The following is a 16,786-nucleotide window of genomic DNA, read 5'->3' on the forward strand; positions in this document are numbered from 1 at the left end:
CTTGAGGTGAGGATGTATTGTATGCTAAGTGCAGAGTCAAAAGGAGCCTGGAACCTAGAGAGGAACCTGGAAAAGTTTTGTGATAGCGGCTTAGGGGATAGAGAGTGGCAAGAGTATAGGATGATTAAAATTGTAGAGTAGCAGTGAGGACCCAGCTGACCTCCATTATCCATTAGTTTTAAGTGAGCATCTATTTATGTGACACAGTGAGTTGATACAGATACAGTAGGAGATACAGATTTGAATAAGACTTAATTGCTGCCTCCAAGAGCTTATCGTCTTACTTATGATCAGTAGCTCTAAACTGAACTGATTGATGGGCTAGTTTCCCAAATTACATTCATTCACTTGCTAGTCATCACTTTGCCATATCTGTGAATTATCTGTATTATTATTTGCTCAATAGTTTTCTTTGAATCACCTCTTAATTTATATACAAAAATAGAAAAATGAAAATAGAAATGAAAAATGAAGCCATATATCATTACTTGCATTGTTGTGTTTTTCCAAATATGCATTTTTAGAACATACAAAACCACTTGATGTTTTGTCAGAAGTTCATCTCTATTCCACCTAAAATAATCTTGTATCTTACCAATAGAACATATACCGTGTCTTAGGAAAGATAGAACTGGTTAGTTGGTAGAATTCTTTAGGTCATTCAAAGCAAGAATTTTTCCACATTAGAATAACTGCACTATGGCCTTGGTTTTTTATTCAGGCAGGTCAGTTTGGATGGCCTGATCTGAATTAAATGGATAAAGGCAGGCACCTCTTTGTCTGACAATTTTAAAATAATGCTATTTGAATAACAAGAAGTTAGAGCTTGACTGCAGAGCCTTCCAAATTAATCTAGTCTGGAAAAAACCAAAAATGTCATCAAGTAACAGGAGATTTGTCAGCTTCCCTGCTTACAATTTTTATATAAAACACAAAGGTTGGCAGATTATAGACGAAAGGTCAGTTCAGCAAAAAAAATATGTCAGACAATCTCATAACATAGGTAACAGAGGATGGAAGTTGGAAACTACTATTGGATTCTCAGAAAGAGATGAGTTTGTTGGCAATGCGTAAATATCATCACGATTTTCTGTGGCTGTTCATTTTGGTGGCTACTTCTTTATGCTGTCTCCAAAATTTGATTTAAAAGACACTGAAGAGGCTGTCTTCCTGAGAAAGATTTACTTTGCAGCAGTTTTACTTTTTTTTTTTTTCTTAACTAATCTGAAGAGGAGAAATGTACTTCCTTCACCTTGTTTCCCAGTCTCACCCATTCCATCCCTTAACCAAAGCTCTGAAATGGCAAAAACAAGAAGCCAAGGCCTCTTGCAAGAGCAGTGGTACATAAAGACAGGGTTTACAGTGAGTCCATCATCCTGAATGATTAAAGGAGGACCAGCAGCTAAAGCATGACTTGTACAAATAGAGTTGCTCAAAGGTTCACGCAGGTAGGACCTGCCTCGGAGCAGATTACTGTCCAGGAAAACATTTCAGCCCGTTCCAGCCTTGGGAGCACAGGTGAGTCTGGGGATGCAGTATCAGGCCAGTGTGTTCACAGAGCCATGATGTTGAAATTGTAGGGCATCTCAAAAATTTCCAGCGTGTGCAGTGCTGGGAATTTGCAGGCTCCTTAATACATCTTTCATCTGTATTTTAAGTGCAGGGAATTGTGCAAAATATCATCATTCTATCCAAGTAGCTTGCAACATACATCACAGTCTTATTGCCTTATGCTAGTGCAGATTATAAGCTCTGCATGCATTTAAGAAAGGCTTCCTATTTTCTATGAGCTCTTCACTGTAGCCTTGTAAATAACTGAGGCCAAAGGCATTTCACACAGCATTGTGGGCCAATAATCAAGGATATCTGTTGATGCTTGGCCACAATGTTTTCGGTTTCGTCTTTCTGCAGTGTTGTTTTCTGACTGCTTTCACCTCTCTCCTAAGTCTCCCCCTTAACCCACATGCTATATATACAATTTTAATACTTATATTAAATTTTAAAATTTTAATAATTTAAAAAATTTTATACACTTTTTCAGCAATTTGCATTGCTGAAATCCAAGTGGGCCTATGACAAAACTTGCCTTCCCTTCCAAACAATGTAATTCTCTCCCCCCACTATAAGCTTCATTAATTGAATCATTGATTCTGGCTTGCTGGTAAGGACCAATTCTTACAACAAATGTATCCAATTTCCTGCTAGTGGTAACTTTCATTCTTCCTGGAATAGCGGGCAACATTAATTTTGCATTGGACCTAGGAGTCTCAGGAAGCTGGAATTATAGGCACCGTCGTCCCGCCCTTTTCCTCCTCAAAATAAAATGAAATAAAATAAAACGAGCAGCTGCCCAGTGGTGAGGCTTGAGGGATGGATAATGACAAAGAAGAGAAAAAGGCATTAATTTCAGGATGGGGGCAGCTGCCCGGCACTACCTCCCTTTGGATTTTGGTTCTTTTAGCATCACGGTGAGTTATTAATATGTATGGTCCGTACTTTATTCAAACATTATAAATCTATGCAGAAGTCTGGTGTTTGGGTTTTCCTTTATAGCTTTCATTCTTCTTCCCAGAATTATCTCATTTTGATCGGGAAACTTCTGCATAAAAAACACACATGGAGAACTCACATTTCCATACCATAAATATTAAAAGGGGTTTAAGCTTTACAGTTTCTTCTCCCATCCCAATGGGAGGAAATTTAGCCTTCTAATCAGGGGGCCATTCTTAATGTTCTTTTTATTCGCAAGCCAAAAGGTAAACTTTAACTTGCCGTATGAAATTGTACTGTGTAGTTCTTTTCATTTATGTAAATTGTGAAATGCTTGGCTATGCCATGTCTTTTGTATGAAGCTTATACTAAAAAATCTAGCAGTTATCTGAGTTGTTAAGAATAGTTGGTTGGCTTACTTTTTAAGGGTCAAAACCAAGTCCAGACCTTTTTAAGACTCGTGATTAAAGTACTTTTTGCTGGATAATTATAAAGTATGGATTCGTCACAGTGTGGATTCATCACAGTGAATCTGTAGCAGACAGAAAAGGGAAATGGAACTAGCAAACTTAATGTCTCCTTAGTAGCTTTTTAGCTTCTGAGCAGCTTCCTATCTCCCGTTTATTGTCATTTTTGTTAGCATAAAAAAGTAGTCATAAATTTTGGTTCCCATGGAAATATAAAGGAATGCGTGAGCTATTTCATTTGGGGATACTGTCTGCTAATCACGCAGTCTCTGCTGTTGTACTTCGTGATGGGAAATGAACATGCTAATTGGTGCTTTTTTTTTCTTATTTCAGGAAACCTGCCATATGAATATAAAATAGTGATTGCTGGGAATCATGAACTGACATTTGATAAGGAATTCATGGCAGACCTTGTTAAACAGGACTACTACCGTTTCCCCTCTGTGTCCAAATTGAAACCAGAGGACTTTGACAACGTTCAGTCCCTCCTGACAAACAGTATTTACTTACAAGACTCGGAGGTAACAGTGAAGGGATTCAGGATATACGGTGCACCTTGGTAAGTGTTCATTCCAACAGTCTTCCCCTCTGTTTTTTTAGCTCAGCACTCAGAAAGCATGGTTCCGGCTTAGGTGCCTTAAACCAAAAGGATAAAGATGAAGAGAAACCTTTTGGCTGTATTTAGAACATAACACATATTTTGGCACTGCTGCAAAACACGATGCTTGTTGTTTTCATTGTGATGCAGATTTCTTCAGGCAAGATCAATGGGAGCATGGCTTTGGTAGATACGTGTCTGTCTGTGTGACCGGGGCTGCATGTGTGTCTGTGGGACACAGAAGGATTTGGTGGAAGGTCACTGTGTTACCCTTCACGCAGCTTCAACCACTCTGAACATTCCATCAGCCTACGTGACTTGTTCCCATCTCGTTTTACATTGGAAGCACTCATAAAATATCTTGCTTACATTAGAGTTTCTCAAATCTTGCTACACATTAGAATCACCTGACCAACTCTGAAGAAATACAGATTTTGAAGCCATATGCCCCTGAGACTCTGATTCTCCTTCCTGAGGTGGAGCCCAGTGACCTGTATTTTTAAAGCTCCCCAGACAAGACTGAAGCACAGACAGTTTGGAAGTTACCGGTTGAAAGCTCACTCCCAGAATTCTCTGTACTGAAATTCTCAGCTCTAGAAAACTTGAAGCAGGCGTGTATTCCTTGGGACCAGACAAGGAAACATTTTGACCTTGGCTCTATCAGTTGTCAGTTGTCTGGTTTTGAAGAAGTTAATTCATAGAGAAGGAACCTCAGTGAAAATAATACCTACTTTTAGAGGGTTATTATGCGGATTAAATTAGGTGATGTTTGCAATGGATTGAGAAGAGCGCCTGGTGATTTGCTTAGAATAACAATTACCATTTTTCAGGCCTTAGCTCTGCCACGAGATACTTATGTGAACTTGAGCAAGTCACTTAGCCTCTAGAGCCAGATTTTTCATCTCTAAAATGGGAGTGTTAGATCAGAAAGTCAGTAGCAGAGGAGTCTTGGATTTTTATTTATTTGCTTTCTTACTTTTTGAGAGCCCTATATGTATATAGGGCAGAAAAACTAATCTTTACTCACTTAACCTGGAAAAGTATCCCAGTCCTGCCTTAGGAGTTGCAGATAAGGCTGGAAAAGGACAGGGTGAATTCAGATTGGCCACCCCACTCAACAGTTTGGATTGTCTTCTGTAAAATAGAAAGTTGAGATATTTCCTGTAATTTGGTTTTCTAGCTTTACTAGTTGGTATCCAGAAGGACTGATGAGTGGATACAGGAAGTATATTTCTGTTTAAAATCAACCTGACTGTGATTCTGAACTCTTAATTGAGTACTTAAGCAAATGTCAGGCGCTAAGTCCTTTATACCTATTATCTCATTTTCTTCAAACCACCTTTAAGAGACAGCCACTATTGTGATTCTCATTTGGCAGATCAGAAAACTCGGGCACAGAAAGGTTAAGTGACTGCTCAAGAATCACACGGATTCTAAGTGCTAGCATCCTAATTTGAGTCTGGCTGCAGGGTACATGGTATGCCTGAGGTGGTGGTGGTAGTGCTGTGGTAATTGGTGGTTATAATCTGCAGTGTTTATATCCAGCTTTATGAATGCACGTCAATTAGTTCTTTTTATATGTGACAAGGTGGTAAAGGGCAAGAGAACAAACAGCAGAAATTAGTCCTATCAAACAGTAATCTGAAAGCTGATCTTGGGGTAATGTAGGATGTCGATATCAGCATTTCTGGGTAAAGGGCAGGAGAGAGAGAGCTTTTTCAGCTTCACAGCTCACTTCTTAATGACTATGCAGTAGTTGAGGAATGACCTCTAATTGGCAGAGAAGCTCTACATGGAGTTGAGATGATTTTTTCAATAATTTAAGATGATTTTTGAAAAATCTTCAGAGCCCAGAACATTTCAGCCCATTCCTGAACAAACAGGACTTTCAGAGGTTCCCTGGATTGATGGTTGTTGGTGTGATGACAGCAAGTTTCCTCCATTATCTGAGCAGGTCCAGATCTGTTTAGGATAGGGTTTAACTCAACCAGATTATGGCTGTGATGCATGAGGGAGTGATTTTGGATTCCGAGGCAGATCGTGTAGCATCTCAAGAAATAACAAAACATAGTAGTTCCAATATGCGAAGTGATGGGGCATAATTTGGTTTTGGTGGTGGTACAAACTTCGGACAAAGTTTATGTCTGAACTGGATTGACCTCATTCAAAATTTTTTATTTTAATATTGGAGAAACTGGTAAAGTCAAGAAAACACACAGCATTAGTCTTCTAAAATGTTACCCTGAAGTTGTTTATTACACACAGTTTATTGGGATTTCTAGAAAGTTTGAACTATTTCCTTTCTTTTTACAATGAGGGAGATCTTTAAATGGAATTTGTCTCACCCATAGGAATTGTTGATACTTTGTCTTTTTACCAAGAATACGGGGATTGATGAAAAGGAAATTGCAATTTCATCATATTTTTATGATGAAAATTAGTGTTAATATTAAAAAAATAATAATTAAAATAGTTTAAAAATTAATATTCCCAGAACTGCTGTAATCTGAACACTGATTTAGGAATGCCTATGTTAGCATTTCTATGCAAGGAGAGCAGATTTTCCCATTTCTGCTACTTATTTATTCAGCCTTGGGACCTTGGGCATTTTTCTGAAAGTCTCCATGCCTCCGTTTTCTCACCTCTAAAGTGAGAAATAGCAGTATTACTTCTCTCTCATGGTTGTTATAAGTGAGTTAATGCATCCACAGCATGCAGAAGACTTCCTGGCATAGAGTAAGTACTGGATAAGTGTTAGCTCTTACTGATGTAGCAGGGTTGGTGTTTCCAATGTACTTTATACCTTTGTCTACCTTCACATGGAGACAATTGCACTAGGAGTCAGATGGGCTGGCTTCTACCCTTAGTTCAGTCTCTGCTGTTTGCACAACAAATCCCTTCTCTATTTTGTAAAACAGGGGTAATGAGGTCTGCCCCACTTTCTCTCTGATGCCACTCACTTCAATAGTCACCAAAATTAGAATCTTTAAAGAGCATACATATTTGCAGGCATGCTTGATTATTTTAATATCGTGTACAATTTTTAGCTTCTTTCACTAGTAAGAATTTGACTGGAAGCAAATCTGGGGCGGGGGGGGGGATTTATGCTAGAGCTGCTACTCTTCTCCTATGAGAAATAAGGATTTTCCATCCTGAGATTCACACATAGGTGGACATCTGCTTAGTAACCCATTAGATACTCCAACTCCAAAATAATGTGAATGGTTTTAACTTTGATTTCCATGCTTTTCCTGTAACATTTCTGGAGGGAATATTAAGTTCTGATTTACTGATATTGCTAGTGGTTTTCATTTAAAAACAGAAATCAAAATAAGAACCTTGATACTAAGGATTTCCATCCTGTCACAGGTTTCTCAAAAATAATTGCCATCTCTGTGATAAACCATAATGGAAAAGAATATAAAAGAAGAACGTCTATATGTGTATCACTGAGTCACCTTGCTGTACAGGAGAGATCACCACAACTTTGTAAATCAGCTAGACTTCAATCAAAAAAAAATTTTTTTTAAGTAATTGCTATCTGACCAGGGAGAGAGCTTATTAACTCATGTATATACAAAATGTGGATTGTGACTCAGTTTCACTCTAAACAAGGTATATTAGCTCATATTCATTACATGTTTATAACTTGTAGTACCGCTGAAAGCTTCCTAAAGACCAGAGAGAATTAACGCAGTGTCTCCTAACTTACAATTTAGGAGGAATTTGTATGTGGAAAATAACTTATAACAATCCTGAGCAGTCATGTGTGTTTTCAATTGGAGCACACTGTCGTGCCAATTAGATCTGCAAAGAAGAGGGTTTGGATGTGGTTTGATGGGTCTGGGAAAATCCAACGGCCTACACTGAAGAAGTTGTAAATAGGGTGCCTTATCCTGGAAGAAAGGTGATCCCTTGGAAGGAAGACAAGGGTTGACCAGTTCTCAAGGGGCAGCCCGGCCTCAGGAGGCCTTCCACCCAGTTCTGTGGCTTCTGTATGTATTCCTTCGCCACCTCATTCTTCCAAGAATCGTGAAGAAAGGAGTCAGGCGTGATGTATTGTCATGGGACTAACAGTTCAGTCACAGCTTTTCTTAACTTCTCCTATTACATTTTCCCCTCCCTCTCTGGGGGACAGAAGAGGGTCTCGTGTGGCCTAGCAGTTAGATCTGCCCAGGACTTTGCTCTCATAGCAGCACAGCTCGTGGATTTCTTGTATCCCTTGTGTCGATTTTCTGCCACCGAGGTGCTTCCTGATCTCCTTTTGTGATCACTTTCAGCTTTTGATCCCAAAAATGTCTTTTCCAAAGGCTGACTGTGGTCAGAAAAAGGAGACACAATTCTAATCTGTCAAGTAACAACCACTGATATTTGTGCTAATTCACTGCTTGTCTGGTCAAGGTGGAGGGGAGGTGGCATTTTGGAATCATCTTTGTATTTTTGGTTACTGGATCTGTAGCCAGCATTTTAGTGCAAGTAGATTTCCATAAACTCACTCCTGGGACTGGGCATTTAAAAATCGACTAGCCCCTTCTTTTTTCTGATTTCAGTTGCTCTTTGGCTACTAAGATGCTTATGTAGAAAAAAAAAAAAAAAAAATCCAGGTGCAAACGGATCAGTAGCCAAGCCACAAAAAGTAAAAAGTCTGTCTTGCTCTGACCTGAGTGTGGCAGTTGTATTGTTCAGCAATGCACCTTGTTCCTCTCCTGAACAGAAACGCAGAGCTAGTCTCCTGTGACTTTTAATGAATATGAGCGGGGCTTTCCAATGTCCAGGAATTTGATCTCTACGCTGACCAAGGGGTCAGGAACAAAGAGCACACTTTCTCATGTTAGAGTAGACCCAGGTGTAATTTGTCAGATTTAGTAATTGTAGAGGAAGTGCCTTAACTTCTGCAGCAGGAAAATTAGATCGAGCCTAGGCAGCGTAATTCTAAAATGGCTGAAATAGCAAGAGAAAGTCCATTGAGCTGCATTTTCAAAGGAAGTGTGTGCAGGATATTTTTTTTTCCTCCCTCTCTCCGCCTCATTTTGGATCATCAACACGTTGAGTTTGTCCATTCTGTTCAGATGTAATTTTCTCAGCATTTTTCAAAGTGGGAGTTAAGCGTTGATTCCACTCTCTGCAGCCTTTATAATTGTGTTTGCATCCAAACAGCTACAAGGTTGCTCACGTTTCCTTGTTCTGATCAGCACAATGGTACTGTAAGTTTACCCTGTCAGAAAGCTTCAGATATTTTTATTTCCACTTATAAGGTTTGTAATGCATCATGTATTTCGCTGACAGTCTTCAAGTTCTTGCAATAGCGAAAAAATTAACAGCAGATACTGAGTGAGAGGATGAGAAAACCAATTGGCAACTCATGATAAAATTCAGATCTGGGGGTGGGTGGAATGGACTCATTTTATTTTCAAGTCATACTTTGTAATTAACTTGGGCCAAAAAAAAAAGGGAAGAAGAAGAAGAAAAGAAAGAAACATCTCCACGTTCAGCAGGAAAGTCCTTTCACGCTAAAGAACAGGACTGTACGAACAAGACTGATTCTGTGCCACGATTTCAGGGATTCCAGCTTTTATTCAGGAGGGCTCAGGAAGGTATTGGCACAGAAACAGGTCTGTGTGTGTGTGTTAAACAAACACGCACTCTCCTTCTACACGATTCTGTTCCAGGGCCCAGGCTAACGTTTCATTTTTCTTGGCGTGAGGCCCACGGACTCTCCCATTCTGAAACCTGTGGCGGGTCTGTCCTGCTCTAGAATTACAGGCTCTGTTTACATTTTCGCCTGCTTCAGAATGCAGCTGACTGCTCTGAAAGCTGCACGGGATCAGCTTCATTTCTGGTTTAACAACCGCGCTGTTTATTTGGAAAAGGAGAAAGCAAACCCTGTCCGCTTGCTTCCTACCTCCCATCGCTAGCCATACCAGTACATACCTTGGCAAAAGCTGGTTTATGTGGAGTTTAGGACGTTGGATGCAACTCATACCTTTCCGCCTGCTTTTCGTGTGCCTTTAGCTGATGTGTTGGTGGTGGTCGTATAGACGAATGTGGAGGGGGGGTATAGAAGTGCTCCTGGGCATTCAGTTATGCTTAATGTCAGCCATTGGCATAATTTAAATTTTTGCCTGCACATTCTGAGAGACCAACTCAATTAGCAAACGACGATAATATAAACTTCTATTTGGATGATATATTTCACTTAGAGAACTTTTACATGTGTTATCTCCTTTGGGCTTCACAACAATTCTAAATAGTTAAAACTTAAAACCAATTCTAAACAATTAAAAGGCAAAGGGCATGTATTCATAATAATTATTAATAATAGCCAGCATTTACAAGTGCTTGTATGTCTTGACAGTACTGCCTGGTGTTGCCTCCTATTGACAGAAGAAACCAAGATCGAGCTTTTGGCAGAAAAGGCGACTTGCCCAAAGTTAGTTTGGGGAGAAATAGGACTAGAATCCAGCCTTCCTTTGCTGAGCTCTTGAGGCTGAGCCGGGATATCCTAGTAACCGCACATGTCACTCTACTTGACCTGAGGCAACTCAGGAAGTGGCCACTTAGAAGCCTTGGCTGTTCCCATCTAGTTGCCAAAAGGACACACAGAAATCCAGGCCAGTCCTCTCAGGAGCTCTCAGGCTTCAGTGATGAGGTGCTTGAAGGTGAGGGGACAATGGGATGTTGGGGGGACCAAACAAAAGAATGATTCTGAGCTTCCGCATGGTGTGCTCCAGAGCCTAGGGTTTAAAAAATGAGGATCTATACCTGTGCGTCATAAGACATGGATCAGCTCCTCTGGTGTTTCTGCTCCATGGCGACAATTTCCGTTTCCTTTGCACACACATCAGAGGGGCAAGTATCGGGTATACGTGGCTATTTCCCTCTGAAGCACCAAGGAGCAGCTGAGAGACACGGCAGCCCCGGGCACACGCACCGAGAAGGAAGTGCTGACCATGCTTCCCCACGGAAGTCAGGCTGGTGTGGACCCACACACCATGCTCCAGGCAGACCTGGACTTCCACAATGAGACCCTGCCGGCTCGCTGCTGGGTGTTCTTTCATTTTCTCATGTTACACTGACAGGTTCCTTTTTAACCCAGAGTTGCTGCTGGTGGAGGGAAGGAGATGATACAGTGGCTCTAAGCTCCACAAGGGCGGGGACCCTGTCAGCTTTGTTCTCCATGCATACCCTAGGCCAGCCCAGGGCCTGGCACACAGTGGGTGCTCAGTCCATTTCTGCTGAATGAATGAATGAATGAATGAGGGTGGTAGTGGTAAAGATGTGTCTGTGGCTGCCTGACTGAAGGTCCACACCTATGAGACACCCAGTTGCAAAAGAAAAAATATTTCCAAGACAAGATCAAGCATAGCCATGAATCTGCAAGGACAGCTAGAGATGGTAGAACAAAGTGGAACCAAACAAAGCACTAATCTATGTCCCTGAGCTCTTCATGAACATGTCTAGAGCCTTCCTGAACATTCGGAAAGATAGAGTGCACGGCATCTCTCCAGGTGAGCATGGTCAGGGAGCAGTGGGACAGACCTACCTAGAAGGCAGTGAGAATTTTCAAAGAAAGGCTCAAACAGTATTTTTAGACTCTTAATTGTCATTTCTGTACTGCATTTGCCTTATCCCCATGCTCTGAGTAGCTACAGAAATTTCTATTAGATTCGGAGACTACGTCTTCAAGCTACAGTAAAAGCAGCCAGCGTAAAGTGTGAGTTTGGTTGGAAGCTAAACCGAGTGGGCCCTCAGAATGTCCTTTGGACGTTAGAAACCAGTTATTAAACATGTAGTATTCTCTTTTCTCAGTGGTTGAGTTCTCAATGGTTGAGAGTTGAATTAAAGCCATACAGATTCTGTACCATTTATTTTCAAGCTATTTGGCAAACATGTATTTCTTATTTAATCCTTTGAGTTGTAAGTGTAATGTGAATTTCGCCAGATAGTACCAGGTGGTGAGCCCATTGGCGTCCCTTTGACAGTTGTGACCCATATTTCCCGGGTTCCAGGCACTGCTGCTGCTCTGCCTTCCTGCATACATTTACGCTATAGCTCAGGTGTGCCCACAAGGAAGTCCAGGTAACTACACAGGTAGGTTCCTTCAATCCTCCTGATGATCCGTAGTGAGGGTGAATGGGCTTCGGAGCCCACAGCTTGGAGGTTGCCACTTCTACCTAGTGCTCCGTTTTTGCCGGGAACCTCACCTGCATGGCCTCAGGTCACCCCTTTGCCCCTCTTGGTGAGTCTGCCTGCTGCCAGAGTTGTCTCACAGCCGAGTTACGGTGATCAAAGCCATGTTGTGTTCTGCGCTCGACAGGGGAGAGGCCCTGTGCCCTTCTAGGCTGCTCTGTAAGAGGACCATCAAAGGACGTCACTCAGCCTCCCAGAGAGTCACCTGTATGCCCGTGGGAGGCTTGTTGGGAGGCAGGACAGAACATGCTGTGCTCAGGGACATCCCTCTGACAGTGAAGGGTTTGTTGAAACTGGCTGAGCTCTTCTTGCTGATTCCCTCTTTCCTTAAAACATCAGTTCCTCAGGTTAACAAACTTCTGGCTGGACCTCCCCAGCAAGGAGACACCCCCCTGAAAGGTCTGGTCCCCAGGCTGGACATAGCTTAAACAGCTGCAGCCCTGTTCTACCTACTGTCGGGAGAAGCAGTGTGTGTATAGAGGCCGCAGGCTTTAGCCTTTAGAAGCAGCTGTCCCCAGTGAGCTTGCGTCTCAGTTTTATCATTTAGAACTCACTTACCTTCTTAAGCATGTTGTTTCATCTCTGAGCCACAGTTTCATCTGTGAAATGAGTATGCAAAGAATAACAACTACTATTCCTTAAGCATCACCCACATACAGGTATTTTACGTAAAATAGTTTTTAAGCCTCACAGCCAACCTGTAAAGAAAGTAATATTTCCCCCATTTGGGAGATGATAAAATTGAAGTTTTATGATGAAAATAGAGAAGTTAAATAACTACACAAGGACACTCATTTCCTAAGTAGCAGAACTGGAAGTCTAACCTCAAAGCCTTAATTTTTTCACTGCTGTGTATTTTTCGTGGGATTAAAATGTGATCGTGTATGTTAAGTTCCTGGCACTCAGTAAATGCTCAATAAATATTATTTTCTTCCCTGGAAAGTAATAGTTGTGTAGTTTTGTGATGGCTCTTTTTGTTTGTTTGTCTGTCTGTTTTCTTATCTTTTTTTATGATGGTATATCAGGGTGGAAGAGGAGAAGCAAAAAGGGACAGAAAGGAGGTGAATAAAAAACTTAGTCTAGGAAAATAGTTACCCCTATGTGTGTGTGTGTGTATGTGAGGCAGGTGGGGAAAGAAAAGAATTTTTAAAAGCAAACATTGTATGGTTTCATTGCACGGCAAGTTGCTAATGATCTGGATAAGTGGAAACCATTTAGGAAAGGAACCCCATATATCGGCAGCATGTGGTCAAAGGACATGGAAGAGTGAATAGATGTCTGTTAAATGAAGACATATGGAGCATTTTAAGGTCACTTACATGGAGCATCATTTTAAATGTATGAGTAACGCTTGGTACTGCATTTTCACCCAGGAAAAAAATAAAGGTAATCTTAGATGGGAACTATAAATTGAAAGTGGAATGTTCCATGAGGGCTGCTCAAACAGGAAGTTAGTGGCAAATCGGAAAGCTTTTGGATTAGCAGAATGTGTCTGCATTCTGTGAAGAGCAGAAAAAATGAGTTTGAAAATCTGCTTTAATTCAGGAGAGGATATAGGAAGATTGTTTTGTACAAATATTAGAAAAGATCAGCTAGGTTAAAGTGTAAATACAATTACTGATACTAATCATGCCCAAGTATGAAATTTGCAGCAAAAAATGAAAAATAAATGAAGAGAAGCACCTGGGATATAAAACCTAATGTCTGGCATGGTGGGTTTAGGATGGATCACATTTTTTTAAAAAAAGCAGTGCTAACAGGGAGATCAGCTCGGTGCTTTGTGACCACCTAGAGGGGTGGGATAGGGAGGGTGGGAGGAAGACCTAAGAGGGAGGAGATATAGGGACATATGTATATGTATAGCTGATTCACTTTGTTATAAAGCAGAAACTAACACACCATTATAAGGCAATTATACTCCAATAAAGATGTTTAAAAAAATAAAAAAAATTAATTTAATTTTAAAAAAAACAGTGCTAAAATTTCATAGAACCTACAGTAAATCAACACTGAAGACTAAGTAAAACCAATGCTATGTGTGTAAAGGAAAAAAAAAGAGGTCAGAGCTGACACACTGATTTTCCATCTTCTCCTAAAATTTGTTATGAACTTCTTTTACATATGATGTACAAAATGATGGCACATAAAACTAAGTGCCTCTGATGCCTGCCTGGCTTTATAACTGGAGATGACTTTCTCTCACTACATTTCAAGCTACTTTATGCATTGAAATGATGGGACATATCAATTTTAATTCTAAATCCAGTAAGGTATGCTGACTTTCCGTGCCACACAAGACTCCATAAGCAATGGGAAGTAGCTTAAAGCATCATAATTCCAGAAATAGGATTATCAAAAACAGAAACTAGGGGGAAAAAAAGTTTTTATTGTCTTATTGATTTAAAAGTCCAACCCCTCAAATCACTAGGCCATATCTGGGGCCTCTATTTTCATTTTGAATCAAGAATTAATAGAAAAAACCTTCTTGCTTTGATCTTTTCAGAATGAAATAAAAGCTGCTAGACTAAAACCTAATCAGAAAATGTTGATGGAAAAACTAGTTGGAAATAAGCTGTTGGGCTATTATTAGCCACCCCCCCCACTTTTTTTTTTTTCTTTCCTTGGGTGTTATGACTTAAGGGGAGAAATTGTGGAAAGGACATTTGTTTAAGAAATTCAACTCAAATTCATGAGTTTTGCTTTTATATTTAAATATATTAATACGTAGGAAGCACTTGAGAATGAGGATTTTAGGCTGTGTTATGATGCCTCTGTTACTAAACATTTTTTAATGCTTCCCTATTTTTCAGATGAAACAGCAAAGACAAGTTATTTTTCTTACCCAAATTCAGCTTCTCCCTTAAAAAGATGTGGTAATTCTGTACAGGGAAGTACTTATCTGTAGGTCCTGCCGAATGAATATGAAAAACGGGAGACCTAAGTGTGTACATATAATGCTGGCCCTGACCTTTGTGCTTTGAAATAGCTCTTACCAGAGGCGAATTCTGCGTGGTTTGCTGGCTTACAGAGCAGCTTCAGAGGCAGAGCCAGGAGAGGTGAGGGAATTTTCAGGGTATTGAAGTGCCTGCCTACATTCAAACACACCATATGTGCCATTCAGTACTACTCTTAAAGGGAAAATCTGATATTAAGGAGGGTATTGGTTTTTAAGGTTATTTGTTATAGAAATTGCCTCTGTAGAGTTTGAACTCTGTTCTGAAAAGCCTGAGAGAAACAGGATCACTTCTTTGGAAATTTTGAAGTTTGGCTGGCCTGTAAACCACAGGCTTAACCATACTCTAAAGTCAGTTCTGAGGTTTTGTAACTGTTGATACTTATGATTTTCATTATAAATGTGTTTTTACTTTGTTGATTGTTGCAATAAACAGAATCATTGGATTACTGATAGAGCAGAATACACATATGCCAGAGAAAATCCGTTTTCTTTGTCCATTGACTCAAATAACTCTTCTTGTGAATGAGACCAAAAAAGCTTGTCTTTCTGGGTTTCTACAAGTAAGAACAGGACAGGAAAAAAAAAAAGGTGAAAGGAAAATAGCTATTTCAGAATATCAAGGGTAGAAATCATGCAAAAAGTAGACATCTCAATTCCTAAAGATTATGTTTTCCAGGCTGTGTAAACTCTCTTCAGTTAATCGGACACTCACATGAATAAAAACTTTACAATTCCAGTGAAAATTCATCCATTCACCTGGTTTTGGTCATTCAAGAATGAGCATCAGACATCAGAAAGCAATGGTATGTTTTTCTTCTTACATGTAGCAGTAAGCTTTTCACAAGCTATATTCCCACCAAAAATATACAGAGGTATCAATAGCTTCACAAAAAAATGTATATACATATATAGAGAAAATGAAAACCGAAAGGTAATACACCACAAGTATAACAATGGTTTTCTCTTATGAATTGTTCTTTCTTTCTTTCATTCTACTTGCCTGGGACTTTTATGTGTTCTTGCAGTGGGTAAGTTTTATTTTTACAGTCAGAAGAAAAGGCCTCATTCTCTAGCTGTAAGATGTATGCTAGGGGTAATTTGGACATTGACTCTGTCATTTTTTCTAACTTTGTGCCATCGTTGTGTATCTGGTTCTTGCAGAGTTGTGGGCCTGCACATATGCTCACACTTCAGGGGTTACCTGTGTCACAGGCCATTGCCAAAGATGGGGGGGTTGGATGTGTGTCCTCATCAACAAGTTCTGTGTGTGCCCTGCTGAAATGGAAAGATTCCCAGAAAGCACCAGAGCTGTGCTTCGTTCCGCTGAAAATTTTTATTTCCTCTTTTAAATCAGTCTCTCCCAAAGAAGGTGGAACCCAGATGGCTCATTTGGTGCTGGGGTGACTGATGGAACCCAGCCCTCTTTGGTGCTGCATTTTTGATTCACCCCGCTGTGTGACTTGGGTCTGTGGGTCTGGCTTTACAGGATGCGACTTCAGTCAAGGAAAGCCTGGTGCCTACCTTTGCTTATTTGTATTCCAGTGCTGTACCCTCCCCTCCTCTCGTGTGTCTTTGTTCTATTAATCTGCAAAACAGGGCTCGACTTGTGATTAGTCCTCGGAGCTTGTTTCTATTAATCAGCCTGCAAAACAGGTCGACTTGGACGCTTTTGTTCCAGAGCTTAATGTGTTCTCCTTGTCAGGCTGTGGTTCAGGCTGCTCAGTTTGCCTTAAATGGGACCAGGCAGTGAAATTTGGTTTTTATATGCTGATTGCATTGTCAAGAGAGAAAATACCATTTGAAAAGCCAACAAGAAAATGCTAATGTAGAATTGTAGAGATGTGTTTTAGGAAGAGGAAAAGTTTACAGAAAATATAACTTGTGTAGCTTGGTTGTGTTGTAGGATACACTGCAGAGTGCAGTTGACTGGAACAGAAAGTAAAGCATCAAATATATTATATAGTCAAGAAGTATGGTGTGCGGCAAAGGTTGCCTATAAATAATAATTTTATGTGTATTTATATGTAATTTTCTTTTGATAACTTAAAGTGGGAACAATATCCTTTTCGCCACAATATTGAGGGA

General features: G+C 40.2%; 1 protein-coding gene across 1 annotated transcript in view; it reads left to right on the forward strand.

Moving 5' to 3' along the window:
• The window catches only part of MPPED2 (metallophosphoesterase domain containing 2), a gene marked incomplete at both ends in the record, with an annotated part of 168,680 nt that overhangs the window by 79,064 nt on the left and 72,830 nt on the right, over positions 1-16,786 (forward strand). Inside the window, one exon of the mRNA XM_079708907.1 lies at positions 3,291-3,516. Within this exon, the coding sequence (XP_079565033.1) occupies positions 3,291-3,516 (226 nt within the window). The remainder of the gene's footprint in view (positions 1-3,290; positions 3,517-16,786) is intronic.

This window comes from Hyperoodon ampullatus, assembly GCF_949752795.1.
Source record: "Hyperoodon ampullatus genome assembly, chromosome: 7".
NCBI classification, from domain to species: Eukaryota; Metazoa; Chordata; class Mammalia; order Artiodactyla; family Ziphiidae; genus Hyperoodon; species Hyperoodon ampullatus.